This window comes from Carcharhinus amblyrhynchos, chromosome 10 (assembly GCF_965287045.1).
Source record: "Carcharhinus amblyrhynchos chromosome 10, sCarAmb.v2.hapA, whole genome shotgun sequence".
Classification (NCBI taxonomy): domain Eukaryota; kingdom Metazoa; phylum Chordata; class Chondrichthyes; order Carcharhiniformes; family Carcharhinidae; genus Carcharhinus; species Carcharhinus amblyrhynchos.
Window position 1 is genome coordinate 57,456,486 of NC_137333.1, and position 15,013 is coordinate 57,471,498.

General features: G+C 39.9%; 1 protein-coding gene across 5 annotated transcripts in view; it reads left to right on the top strand.

Annotated features, from left to right (window-relative positions):
• Nucleotides 1-15,013, top strand: part of tenm4 (teneurin transmembrane protein 4) — a 582,746-nt gene that overhangs the window by 528,618 nt on the left and 39,115 nt on the right. For 3 of the 5 annotated variants that reach the window (XM_080197086.1, XM_080197087.1, XM_080197089.1), the window contains 2 exons: nt 5,585-5,605; nt 10,714-10,946. In XM_080197086.1, coding sequence (XP_080053212.1) covers nt 5,585-5,605; nt 10,714-10,946 — 254 coding nt within the window. The remainder of the gene's footprint in view (nt 1-5,584; nt 5,606-10,713; nt 10,947-15,013) is intronic. The other 2 variants (XM_080197090.1, XM_080197088.1) reach the window with 1 other exon arrangement.

Here is a 15,013-nt window from a genome sequence, read left to right on the forward strand (position 1 = left end):
AGAATCGAATACAACAAAAATGGGAACTCATTCCTTAGAATATTGCAATAAAATCTAATGTCCATGTTCCAATTTTTAATGCTTTATTTGTATCCAACCTTTCTCCTTTCCCATATTCTGCCATCAGATATTTTTAAAAATCTAGTTCAATGAAAGCTTTCCATTACTCACTAACCAACAGTGAGAGGCAATTTGTTCCCAGAGGATGAGTTTTGTTCTGGATGGAAAGGTGCATTTTCATGCATGAATGGCCAGATCTGTATTTTTTTTGAGAAAATCTGTTTTCTTCTGCATTTCGAACTTCACACCATTTTTTTCTGTCCTTTTTTATGTTGGGAATGCCCAGTATCAAAAGCACACACCCAACCCCACTGAGATTGAGTATCCCATTTTAAATAGGGGATAGGAATTGGATTTCCTTCTGCAAGCCATTTCATTCTAGCAATGCGTGGTTTTGGAAATCCATGAAAAGCATGCCAAGTTTCAAAGTTTGTGAAAAAATTGGAAAACCTGTTGAAGAGTTCAGAACATTCTGAACAGTAAGTGTGTCACTATTAAGTGGTGTATGGTAATATCAATAGTTTTCAATGCAGTGATTCATCTTGAGGATCTGTTTTGCAAAGGTGAGTTGACCAGCATGATATAGTTTTTCACATGCAAGACAATACTTTCCCAATGGAGGAAGTACCATAATGCATTGAAAAATGTTACAAAACAGCCCATCAGCCTTCACTGTAATGTTTGGTGCTGTTATTTGAATGGAGTGACAGTTCCGGGTAATTAAAGGAACCCTGCTTTGACACTTGAAAAACCGTGGTTTTTGGTTTCTTGACATAATAGGATTACAGGTATTAATCACATGTATGTGGCAGAATGCAGTTTTTCTCAGTTTCGGTACTGTCACCGGGATTTTCTGCCCTTTCTACGCAGCGTGTTTTGCGATGGCAGAGACTGCCTGCCTTTGGCTTGGTGGCAGGATCTTCCATTCTTGCCATTGACAATGGGGGAACCCACAGTGAGGGATTGCCATCAGCAGGATCAGAAGATCTGGCCGGCGGGAAGATTCTGCCCTGTCTGTTTTATGATGGCTTTTATTAGATGGTGAGATATTTACTAAAACTATTCTCCTGCCCCCACCCCTCCTCCGCCCTCCACACCCCTGAGAACCATACATAGTCAATACAAGGTAAGTGGCTATGAAGTATGCATGGAGGAGGCATTGTGTGGCAGGGGATGGGTGGGGATTGAGGAGGATAAAATGTAAGTTTTAGGGGCATTTGAACAATGTTACGAGCCGTGCTGCTTTTATTGAAAACTGAGGTAGGCCTTCTCAGCAGCCCACCTCTATCCCTGCTCTCTTCCCACACTGGTTCACGTCCTTCAAACTGCACTGAGAACCTGAACCCAATGGGAAAGTATGAAAATCTTGAGGAAATTTGCACATCTTGGGTGTGCAAGGTTGCAAGCAGCAAAATGGCCTGACTCGCAAAACACACACTGCAAAGGAAAATCCAGCCTCAGGCATCAGTGATTAATGCTGACAAATAGTCATTATTTTAGAAATTCTTTTTCTTATTGAACATTTTTTGATTGAAGTCTCACTTCTACTTAACTGTCAGCATCATTTAGCTGTGAGACTGGGATTGAGAAGCTTTGATAGTGATCAATTGCCTGATTAGTGACGGTTAACTCAGTTGATGTAATTAGAATGTAGTCTTTTAAAGATTCTGATAATTAGTTTAATACCAATAGCTGACCTGCTGCAGGAAGATACAAACATTAGACAATTGTAATGTGAAATAGATTTAAAACAGCAGCTTTCACAAACGTTTAGAGCATCTAAATTTCACATAAGGAGAGTGATCATTCTGCATTTTATTCACTGAACATTTAGTGAATTTGTATTGTCTACATAACAAGACTTTGGATTTCTGGTCATGTTATTTAGGAAACCAGATAATCTGGGTCTGTACTATATTTTGTGCTTATGAAAAGTCTTGACTGACAGAGCATATTCCCACCTGGCAAATTCTAATTTTAAAAGTGTCATCCAATCTATTCTGTTCCATTCATAACCTGAAAGATGCTTTGGCAAGATGCTTCTCACTCGTTCACTCCAGCACATCCCAATTCAAGCTTGTTGGGTCACTTCTATAATACACCAGTGACAACAGATAAATTTTTAACATCAGTCTATCCCCATACGATTAGAAACTATATCACATGGGCATCATGGGAAGGCATGGCTATCCAAAGCCCTGTTCTCCACCCCTGCCCATTTCAACTTCAACTCTTGTTCCAAATATAAACACAATAAAAATAGGGAAATAAGAATCCTGCTCCAAACTGGTCTTGTATACCTTAAAATGTAACACCAGTAAAAACAGAGAAATAAGAATATGGGTCCAAACTGTTTTTTCCTATTAGGGAAGGGAGCCAACCTGATAGTTTGAAATAAAATTCAATTTTTACAAGGGTCTCAGCTTCCTCCCTGGACCAGACCACCCTCAGTCACTCTTCTGGAAGTTTACCTAGCTGGACAATCTCTGGGTAGCTGGAGGTTTGAACGAATATCAGTGTCATTTGTGATGCTGCTGGAGAATTCACCTCAGGTGGAGAGAGGGATTGGAACTTCGACACTGTTGCCCAAGCTAAAATCTATTTATAAAGTACCCGCTTAAAAAATGCTTGGTATCCTAATGATATCGCACCTGCCTCTGAGGCCCTTAGCAGTACTGCACATTACCAAGTTATGAGTGAAACAAAATACATTGGATGACACTTTTAAAATTAGGATGTGCCATTTGCCAAGTAGGAATATGATCTGTCAATAAAGATTTTTGATAAGCACAAAATTTGGTAGGGACCCAGATTATCTGGTTTCCCAAATAACATGACCAGAAATCCAGAGTCTTATTATGTAGACAATGAAAATTCATTAAATGTTCAGTGAATGAAATGCAGAATGATCTGTTTCCTTATGTGGAATTTAGATGCTCTAAATGTTTGTGAAAGCTGCTGCTTTAAATCTATTTCACATTAAAATTGACTAATGTTTGTATCTTCCTACAGCAAGTCAGCTATTGGTATTAAACCAATTACAGTAAGAAGTCTCACAACACCAGGTTAAAATCCAACAGGTTTATTTGGTATTAAACACCACTAGCTTTCGGAGTGCTTGCTGCTCCTTTGTCAGGTGAGAAGCAGCAAGTGCTCCGAAAGCTAGTGGCATTTGCTCCCAAATAAATCTGTTGGACTTTAACCTGGTGTTGCAAAACTTCTTACTGTGCTTCCCCAAATCCAACTCCAGCATCTCCACATCATTAAACCAATTATCAGAATCTTTAAAAGACTGTGTTCTAATTACATCAACTGAGTTAACCATCACTAATCAGGCAATTTCTAACTGGCCAATATGAAGACAAATCCAATAAATTGCATAACAAGATTAGAGTGAGTAACATCAAACATCAAGATAACACCGTGAGCTAGTTAAGATTGTTGTCATTCATTATCAGTATTGGCCAACATTAAATGGCTCCATTGTTTGCTTTGTATTGGGTTAGGATAGATGATGTCAACCCTCTCCTAGGAAGACTGCCCACATAACATCAGCATGATTGTTCTTTGCCCCATATATTTCTTTGCAACATCTACCATTACCGCTGAAATTTTCCAACCGTTCATACCTCACTGCTGCTGCAAGCGAGGATGGAGAATTTGATGCTCAGCTCAGTTGATGTGTCTCAGTATATTACTTTACTTTAAATCTCTCACTAAGAATGAATAGAGTTTGGGTCAATACATTGTAGTACTCAAAACTCACCATTTCAACTTTATGTGAGTGTGCCATGTTTTCTTTTGTATGTCTGGTCTTCCATGTATACATAGCCAGCATTTATTACTCATCCCAAATTGCCCTAATGAAGGTTAGGGTTAGTCATGTGGTGTAGGTTTGGTAAGATGTTTGAAGATATTGACACAATGACAAAGAAGGAAAGCAATATCCTTCCAAGTCAGGACTGTCTGTGACTTGGATGGGAATTTGTAGTTGGTGGTATTCCTTTGCTCCTATTATCCATGTTCTTTCAGCTGTTAGATTTTAAAGGTTTGGGAGATGTTATTGAAGAATTCTTGATAAGATACCACAGTGCGTATTGTCGATGGTGTACACTGCAGATACTGTACACCAATGGTACCAGGATTCAGTGTTTAAGGCGGTGAAAGATGTTGCAGTCAAGTGGGCTGCTTTGTCCTGAATGGCGTTAAGCTCCTTGAGAACTGTTGGAGCAGCAATCATGTGTACAAATGGACAGTGTTTCATCACATTTGTAACCTGTAATTGATAGAATCAGGACATGAGTCATTTGCTGCATAATATACACAGTAAGTAGTCTCACAACAATAGATTTACTTCCAACAGGTATATTTGGTAGCACGAGCTTTTGGAGTGTTGCCCTTCATGAGGTGAGTGAAGGGGCAATGCTCTGAAAGCTTGTGCTACCAAATATATCTGTTAGACTTGAACTTGGTGTTGTGAGACTACTTATTGTGCCTACCACAGTCCAACGCTGGCAACTCCATATCATGCATAATATCCAATCTCCAACCTGTCCTTGTAACCACAGCATTGACGTGGCTAATATAGTTACATTTCTGGTCATAAATAACCCGCAGGACGTTGATGAGAGAGATGGGAGGGGGAGGAATTCAGTTGTGGTAATATGGTCAAATCTCAAAGGAAGTTGCTTACTTTCTGTCTTGTTGGAAATGGTCATTACCTGGAACTTGTGTGACATGAATGTTACTTGTCACTTACCAACCCAAGCCAATTTTGACGCTTAACCCATCACCATAGCATTGTGAAATAAGGCAAACTCTGGTCCAAAGAAGAATTACCTCCCAGTAAACATGTGCATTTCACCAGCCAAATTAAAACATTTCTATTTTTTTCTGAAGTAGTGAATCATCCATGTTTATTTTTGTTCAATGGAAATGACACATAGGTGTATTAATGGATTTGAGGTGCAGATCAACCATGAATGACTGAGCAGGTGACAAAGACTGAACATCCCTACTCTTGTTCCTAATGTTTCTATGTTTTGTTCATATATTGTCCCAATCAAGTAGTTTGGATAAATGTTTGCAACAGATCAATACAAAACTGGACCCTAATATCAGCATTGATATTAATATTTGCACTTTGAATGTGATTTGTTGAAACCCATCACTTTGCACTTCACAAGTTACTTATCAAACCTGTATTTCTGGGAGACAGAATTAGCGGAGAATTATTGTTATGTAATGAAATAGACTTAACCTGTACCGGAAGTTAGGAAAAAATGTGTTGTTCTAGTATGAGAGTAAATGATTTTTCAAATAAAGTGCTCATTTTTCACATGCCAAAATAGATGGAGACAAAGTTAATGAAGGTCGTTATCATCTTTTCACATTCACAAAAATTTTGTTTAATCTCATGAACTAATCTGTCTTGGCTGTCAATATTCTTCCTGGATATTTACAATTTTCTCAAAAACTAATACTGAATCCTTTTTCTGTCTCTTCTGTACCTGTCTTTTGTCAGAAATAAAGATTTCAGGCACAGGTAAGGGAATGATATGTATGACTTGACTTTGTTAAATAATAGGGTTATTTGTTTTGCAAAAACACTACAAGCAGCAGCCAGCTCGATGGAAGTTTGTTGCATTTATTACACTGTGATAGTGGCCGGCAGAGTGGAACTGCCGCCTGGTTATGGGAGCAAATCAGATAGTACCGCTATATCTATCAGTCATTTGGAGTATCACTGGAAATGAATATAAATAGAGCATTTCATATCACAGAGCAATGGCCTTGATACCTTTGAAGGTCAAGGCATTCCAATATAAAGATAAAATAGCCTAGGAAGCATCAAATGGAATTGTGCAGAGATGGGGATTACACTTAATAGCACCACTGTTATTCTCTCACAGTCAGTAGCCAGCAGAGTTTGGGTAGGGAGTTCAGCTATTTTAGAGGCTGATGAGGTAAATACTATCATTGAAAGTTAAGATTTTATTTATTCTTCATAAGAAAGCAACAAAATATATATAAGAACACATCATAAATTGCAGAAGTAAGTTTAATATTCTTGGGAAATCTAGTGAGGTGGCCCTGGGGTTACTTACAGTTAAATTGAAGGACTTCACACCATAAAAGCAAATGAGTACAAACAGGATGATTGAGCTCCATCCCTGAAATAACACTTAATTTATAAATTTTATAATATCGGATAGTATTGCAGAAAAATATAAGGATTTTTTAAATATACAAATCAGTCTTCACTTTTTGTATAAAATGAAATGCTGTATTTCATTCATTTAGATTGACAGATCTGTCACTTTTGCCATCAAATAGTCAACAAAACCATTCCTTTTCTTGGTAATGTATCTTGGATTCGAGAACCTTCATTTTAATATCAATATATGTACAACATCTGTGTTGTCTAATAGAAGTCTAATAAAGCCACCCAGAAATGTGGCTATGATGATGTCATTTGAATCACATGTTCTAGTAGAAATATCATGCATACTCTGACAAAGTATAAGCCAATATACTTGCACCATTCATTTTACAAAGATCTATCACCATTCATTAACCAAGAAAATAATGCACTGAGAATGATTAAAGTTAAACACTCACACACTTAACATTTTGCCACAAATGCACTGAATTCATAGAATCATAGGCTGGTATTTTAGGGCCTCACTTGGGCGAGGCTCATAAAATCCTGCTGTGCCAAAAGAGAACTCCATTCTGTGAGCCACACCCGCCCTGATTCCAGGACGGGCGTACCGGTAGAATTCTGGCCATAGAACCCCTACAATGCAGAAAGAGGCCATTTGGCTCATTGAGCCTGCATTGCCAACAATCCCACCCAGAACCTATCCCCATCGTCCCACATATTTATCCTACTGAGGGCCAATTTAGCATGGCCAATCAACACATCTTTGGAGTGTGGGAGGAAACCCACGCAGACACAGGGAGAATGTGCAAACTCCATATAGTCAGTCACCTGAGCTGGAATTGAACCAGTACCACTGGTGCTTTGAAGCAGCAGTGCTGACCATTGTACCACCACGCCGTCCCAACCAAAAGGTTCATATGCATACTCTGTGCAAATACCTTACGGATTATGATCCAGTGCTCAATAACAGTGTCGATTACTGTGTTTTTTTTAATTACCAATCAAAAAGGCAATTTGTTATGTGACTGGTGGCTAATATTAATTGGGCAAGAAAGCTTACAGTCGGTTTTCTTCCTGAAATGAAACATCAATATAAGAATGTAGATTCCATATTAAACCTAGAGTAAGAAAATTTTATTGGAGTAATAATCTCATTGGCAAAAAGGACAATCACCAATTTAGAATACAAACTAACATTGTTCATTGGCCAATAAAGATTAATATTTAACATTCCACAAGTCGTGACGTGGGGAGAACATGCAAATTCAACATGTCTCTCTGTTTTTCTTGGTTCCTGGGACTTCATTGGTTTTGTGTTCCTCTTGATTATTTGAACTTGCTGTTTTGACTCATGACATCTTTAGCAATTTCAGTTTAGTTAACATAGCTCTAGCAGTCATGCAAACCCCTTTGCAGATTTAAGTTTAAGATTTAGTTTCCCAGTCAACCTTAACTGCTGTAACTTTCAGTCTGCATTAGGTCCTGAAACTTCACATTTCACAGCTGCTTGAAGAATATTTCTCTCTATGCCTGTCTCTCTCTCTTGCAAGCTGAAAGCAGCTTGTTAATAAAAACTATTCATTTTCTCTTCAGGTAGTTATTATTGACCTTTATACCAGATTGTTTTGATACTTCCCAACCTGAAGACAGTTACTTTAGCCACTAATACTACACCAAATATTGGATTCTTACAGCAACCCTTAACCTGTGGCAATTATCAGACAACTGGCAATATTCCATACAAGTACAAATATTCTGTTGGTGTGTCATTTTTTATATCCATTTTCCAGGCAGTTTTTGCAATATTCAGCCCATGTTTATGATGCTGTATCAACATAACTATTAACTTCTAACCAAACATTTGTGATTCTTGATCAATGGGAAGAAAGGGCAGCATGGTGGCACAGTGGTTAGCACTGCTGCCTCACAGCGCCAGGGACCCGGGTTTGATTCCCAGTGTGGGTCACTGTCCGTGTGGAATTTGCATGTTCTCCCCATGTCTCTGTGGATTTCCTCAGATGATCTGGTTTCCTCCCACAGTCCAAAGACGTGCGGGTTAGGTGGATTGGCCATGGTAAATTGTTCCTTAATCTCCCAAGATGTGTAAGCAGGTAGATTAGCAGAATAAACATGTGAGATTACAGAGATAGGGCAGAGAAGTGGGCCTGGGTAAGATGCTCTGTCAGAGAGTTGGTGTAGACTCAATGGATTGAATGGCCTCCTTCTGCACTGTAGGGATTCTGTGATTCTCTGATAAAGCTTCTGGCTTCTCTAGAGGAAACTAACCTTGGTACATCTTAAGGTTTTACATCACTAAGTTTAGGTACAGGACAACTTGCTAGCTGAAGTCATATTAATTATACAAATATGTCAACGGACTGAAGTCTAACATTCCTCTGGTTTACCAGCTGGAGAATAATGTTTATCATTTGAAGATTGTGATAGGGGGAAGCAGTTGGCACCAGCTGTTCCCATAAACACCAAATGGCTATTAAATTTTAAAAACCATCTTCTTAAGAGAGCAACTGTACTCTTTAATTATATTAATAAACCCTATAAAATGCACAATAAAATTAAACTGTCTGCATTCTGGGCATCCTCAGATTTGCAGGAAACTTGTGTTCTGGGAAATAGGGTGCTTAGAAGTGTAGAGGTCCCAAAATCTGAAAGAAATTTGATTATTGTAGATATTGGGCACCTATAATACAATCGTCATGCCCAGTGCGATCACCATGGTGACTGCATGTATGCAAGCAGGAGGGGGGATAAATAATGATGGTGACAACATGAAGTGCCACAGATGAAACAGAAAAACACAAGTATCAAAGAAAAACATTCTAGAGACTGTTCAAAAGGCTCGGGCCTGTTCAAAAATATAAACATGAGGTTTGAGAGCAACCGAGATGGCAGGCCCAGATATTGTGAGAGGCGTCAGACCAGGTAAAGAAAGTAGGATGCAAGCAAGCAAACTGGCTGGCCCAAGAACAGAAAAAATTAAAAATTCAAATTAATTATTTTAATTTTCCAAGTTACAAGTTGAAAAAGGAAACGGGGTCCGAAATATTAAAAACCTGCTTAACTGTATAGTCATGATGTGGATATGCCGGCGTTGGACTATCGTAACGTTTATCGTGTGATCCCAGACTGATTGAATCTGAGACTAGCACACCTTAACATTGAACATTGTCACTGGGCCATCTGCCGGTGTAATCGGTAGTATAGCAGGACAAGTTCCAACGGAAGTTCTCAATGAATTAGATGCCCCACACACCAAATTCACGTACAACTCGTCAATCACCCATCAAAATGCACACAGGAAGTCAATGCGACGCAATTTTCAAGTCAGGGAAGATTAGAGTGGAGAATCATTGGACCAGTGGAGAGTAGTATTGCAAAAATAGGAAATGGGGGTAACTAAAACAGGGTGGAGTAGAATTCAATGGTAAGTTGGTTTTGGGGTGAGAAAGAGGCTGAGGGGATAAAAAATATAAAAGTGATGCAAGATTCGGGGACAGGTGAAAGCGTGCTCAACAGTATGAGTGTTTACAGGTCTTTGTCTGGCAGGGAGCAATGGAGATGAGTTGATTGGGGAAAGAGAGTTGAAGATTGCTAGAAGACGTCACAGCTTGGAGGCTGAAGTGAATAAGTGCTCTGTCAGAACCAAATACATTAAGAAGGGAGTGGAGTATAGATAAATGCAGATAGAGGGAAGCTGGAAGGAGAAAATGGAAAAAGATGAGGGGATAAGAAGTTGGAGAAAGGGAGATAGGACTAGAGGGCAAGTGAGAAGGATAGTGGGTTGACGTTGTGACAATGAAAAATAAAAATGGAACCCCGAGAATTGAAGTGACTAAAAAAAGGAGTTTGGTTGAAACAAAACAAACAATGAGGAAATAGAAACTAAATGACTTGAAGAAAAAGTTGATAAAATTAACTAAAAAATATGGGGATTAATGAACTGAGGGGGATTTTGATACCAAAATCATTAATTAAATAACAACCCTGGCTTCATTAGACAAGAATAAATAGAAATTGGGCCTTCAATGGGGAAAATTAGTTAAGTATAGGGTCTGGCTTGAAGGATACAAAGGAGACAATTTATAGGGATATCAATACACTGAGTGAGACAATTGATCAGCCGAAAACTGAGTAGAGGCAATTGAGGGAGGAAGAATATGGCTAATCAGAGCCATCAGGATTAAAGACCAGCAGAGGTACCGGTCTTGGGCAGTCAGTAAAGGCAGGGAAACTCAGGTAAAATGTGTTGAGCATCTTGAGATACATAGATAACAGACCAGAGGTCAATAGGAGTTGATGCAGCATGAGTTTTTAACTTTGAAGAGTTAAGAGTGAAAAACGCAAAACATGTCCTAATTGGGAATCACAGCAATTAACTTTGACAAAATTTAAATTTACAAATTAATTTAAAAAATCCATTTAAATGTTGACTTCATGTGAAGTTTAACATGTGTTTTTATTTTTTTTAGTAGCAGCCCAGTACACAAGTACTACCTCTCTGTGGATGCAGTGTCAGGATCATTGTATCTGTCTCATACAAATAGCAGGCGTGTCTATAAAGTAATATCACTTACTGGAGTCAAGGAAATCACTAAGAATGCTGTGGTTGTGGCTGGAACAGGAGATCAGTGCCTTCCTTTTGATGAAGCTCGATGTGGTGACGGTGGAAAAGCAACTGAAGCCACTCTAACCAGTCCGAGAGGTAAAGTCTCCAGCACATAGTTCGTACAACTTTATTTAATTTTATGCTCAAATCATTGGTACCAGAACATTTAGTAGATATTCTTGCCTTTGAATCTCAAGTCAGTTTAAGCACACAATGGGAGTTTGCTTTTCCCATCAGGAGAGAGCTCTCTAAATGTACCCATTGATATACATGGTGTTCCACATATCAAAGTAATTTCCTTTTAAAGTTAAGAAACAGTCGGTGGCCTTGATCAATTTCTTATCACATTATATAGACTGAATAACTAATCTGATTTGATTTGATTAGTATTGTCACATGTATTAGCATACAGTGAAAAGTATTGTTTCTTGCAGGCAATACTGACAAAGCATATCGTTCATAGAGAAGGAAACGGGACAGTGCAAAATGTAATGTTACAGTCATAGCTAGGGTGTAGAGAAAGATCAACCTAATGCAAGGTAGGTCCATTCAAAAGTCTGATGGTGGTAGGGAAGAAGCTGTTCTTGAGGTATGTGACCTCAGAGTTTTGTATCTTTTTCTCAATGGAAGAAGGTGGAACAGAGAGTGTCTGGAATGCATGGGGTCCTTAATTATGTTGGCTGCTTTGGCGAGGCAGCGACAAACTAAATTTGTAAAATGGCTCGGAGATCAGTGGACTTAATCTAATCCACACCGGAATTATGGAAATATCTTGCTTACATAGCAACTCTCACATCCTCAGGAAAAATCAAATCAAATCAAATCAATTCAAACTCTCATATCCTCAGGGTATTGTGATTGTGGCAGTCAGTTTGCACATCACAAGATCCCACAAATAATAAATGAGATAAATTAACCATGATACTGCTTTAGCTGAGGGAGAAATAACGACCAGGAAACCAGGAAAACTCCCTGCTCTATGAGTAGTGTCCTGGGACCTTTGATGTCCATCTGAACAGACAGCTGTGACTTTATTTTAACATCTCCAACAAAACCAGCTCACCCTGCCTCCCCACAAATGTCAGCGATGATAAAATGCTCCTGTCCAAGAGTGAGACTTTAAGCAATGACCTTTTGATACAGAGGCAAAGTTATGACTAATCTCTGTGCTGTAAAGCCCAAGAAGTTGGAGACAGCTTCCTTAAGATATATTAGTCTTCAGTGCTTGGCTTTGGAGAGCTCAGCAGATAGACAAGACTTGATTCCAAAGTAAAACTTTCCATCTTTATGTCAATACACATCTGAAAGCATTGTGTGTCATTGTGAAATTGGTGGTATTACTCCAGCCAAAGGCTCATTTATCAAATGGCAAATTGGCTAGCTGGACTATTGTCATGGCCAAAAACAGTGATTATTGGGAAAAATCTACATGGGAGGCAGTAGCTGGTGAAGTTCTACAGGAGTTCAAGTGACTTATAAATGTTACAAAGAATCCTGTTTCTGATAATGCCCTAAAAATAGGCAATAACAAGACGTATGACCATTGTAAAGGAGATTTGGAGCATTCAATGGGACCTGAACAAAGAAATAGTTGTAGAAAGGAGTATAGAGCCAAACTTGATGGCTACAGTAAAAGCCCTGCCCGCCTGGCAGAAAGTCAGGGGCAACCCCACATTGCCATTTTCAGAATCCTGATGGGATTAAATGTCAATCGGGCAGGCAATTACCTGCCATCAGGACCTCTGTGTCATTAAATGTGAAGTTCCTGTCTCCAAGAATTGCCAATTAATCAAAGAGTCAATACCTCTTCAGTCACGGCAGTGCCCAGCACTGTTACTGCAGTGGGGTTTGGGTGAGTAACATGGAGCAAGTCCCAGAATGTGGATAATTGGGTTGGACTCATCAGGGGCAGTCGAGTGATGATGGGGTGGGGAGGAGATCATTGTGGAGGGCAGGGGGAGCACCTCTGGTTGGGAACCCTATTCTGATCCCCTGTCTACCTCCCATGACCTCTCAAACCCCAGCCTGTCACCGTCCTCACCCCACTCATTGAGGACTTGCAGTTTGACACCTAGTGAGATCCTCAAGCACTTACCCAAATCTTGATCCAATGCCACACATCTCTGTCCCAAGGTTCTGGAGAGTTGCTGGCTGCTGATTGGCTGGCAGCTCCCTGAGGGATGGACATCCTGGCGTGAATTGTATCACCTTTCCCGCCCCAGAATCAGAGCAGGAAGGCTCGAAGCATGCCATTCTCCTTTGGTCTCGGGCGGGATTGTTCGAGCCTCAGATGGGTGAGGAGCTAAAATTCCAGCACCTGTCTCTGAGGGGCAGTAATCCTCCTTGCAGCTTTTTAACAGTTAAATGGGTAAGGAGCAGCCGGTGTTCTCCTGGCTAGGCTCCACCCCACCCCACCCCCATGACTTTTCAAGGAGCGGGTGTGGAACTTGGCACCTCGTAAAATTCAGTCCATAATGTGTGAATTTTTTTAAAATGAGTTACATGAATATTTTTCAATAATGTTAGCTTACATCCTAATCACAAAAGCAGAAGAAAAACTGTGAGAAGATCAAACCTGATTAGATAAGAGATTTGTGAAAATTATTTTTTCCTCATGGAGTGAAACATAAATCGAACATCAGTTAATGCCATTAAAGAAGAACTGGGGAACTGTTTCTTGAAAAATGGGATCAAGGATTAAATGAGTAAATATAGCTGATTAAATACCTTACATTTCACATTAATCTTTGTATGACTAAACCCTGAGAGGTCATCTCCAGAATTTGTTTGAAGTCATATCTATGATCTGTTGCCTTCCATACACATTTAAATATGTGAGTTGGTTTTCTACTGTCATGAGGCTAGTTGTGTACAATGAGTGAACTCACATCCGACCCTCTTATTAGGTCAGAATTGGTTATAGACAAATTTCCATTGAAATAATCAGATGTACAGAGAAGATATTTTTAAATATCCTGCGGTGGAATCTTCCCGAAAATGCAGAGTGTTGACAGATGAGAAAGCCAGTGCGAAGTTGTCAGGCTGCACAATCAGCTTTTCTCAGGACTGAGAACTACATTCTGTGCCTTTTAAAAGAGGAAGTGTGATTCACACTGACAGTTGGAGGGCCAGGACCTAAAGACATTGGCTAGACCAGGAATCGCAAGATCGAGGAGCCATTTTTAAAGTTAAAAAACTTTAATAGAAGGTTCTCTTGACTGTCCTCCAATCCTCTCATGAGACCCTCACCCCAGGGATACCCTACCTCCCCCCGCTACAACACCAACAACAGGGCAACCCTCTATCAACAGCAGGGCACATTCCCCACCTCCCCCAACTCCCTCACAAACATCAGGATTCTTCCCTCAAACCCTGCCCCCCTTCCTCCCTCCCACAACCACTATACATTATACCACATTATAACACTATACTACCCTCCGTTGGGATCCCAGAAGGCCCAGGTTGGCACTGCCAGGGTGCCAGAGGTCAGTGCCAGGATATTGCCTGTCCATGTCCCTCACAACTCATGGCTATACTTACCTCCACACCCCAGAGAGTGTGTGTGTGTGTGTGTGTGTGTGTGTGTGTGTGTGTGTGTGTGTGTGTGTGTGTGTGTGTGTGTGTGTGTGTGTGTGTGTTGTGTGTGTGTGTGTGTGTGTAAGAATCCTTTAATATCAATATGTTGTGTGGGAACTCCTGTGCAAGAGAAACATGACAGAAGACAAGCAAATTACTGTGGATGCTGAAAAACTGCAATAAGCTGAAAGTACTCTGCAGGTCTGGCATCATCTGAAAGTGAGCACCAGAGCTAATTGCCAGAATTCTACCGTCTCACCCACCACAGAATCAGAGCAGGCGAGGGATGGACAATGGAAATGTCTGTTGTCCTTGGGTGGGATTTTCAGGTCTTGCTCGAGCGAAGCTGTAACATCCCACCAAATATGTCAGGTCGATAACCTCTCATCAAAACTTCTGCCAAAGGGTCATTGACCTGAAACGTTAACTCTGTTTCTCCCCCTACAGATGCTCCACTCAGTATTTCCTGCAATCATTGCAAAAAAAATGCTTTCATAAAATATTAACCAATATAACTAATCTGTCACTATGTTAACACGTGCAGAAATATGATGAGTTTGAGCATTCTTGTCAATCCCCTTCTAATT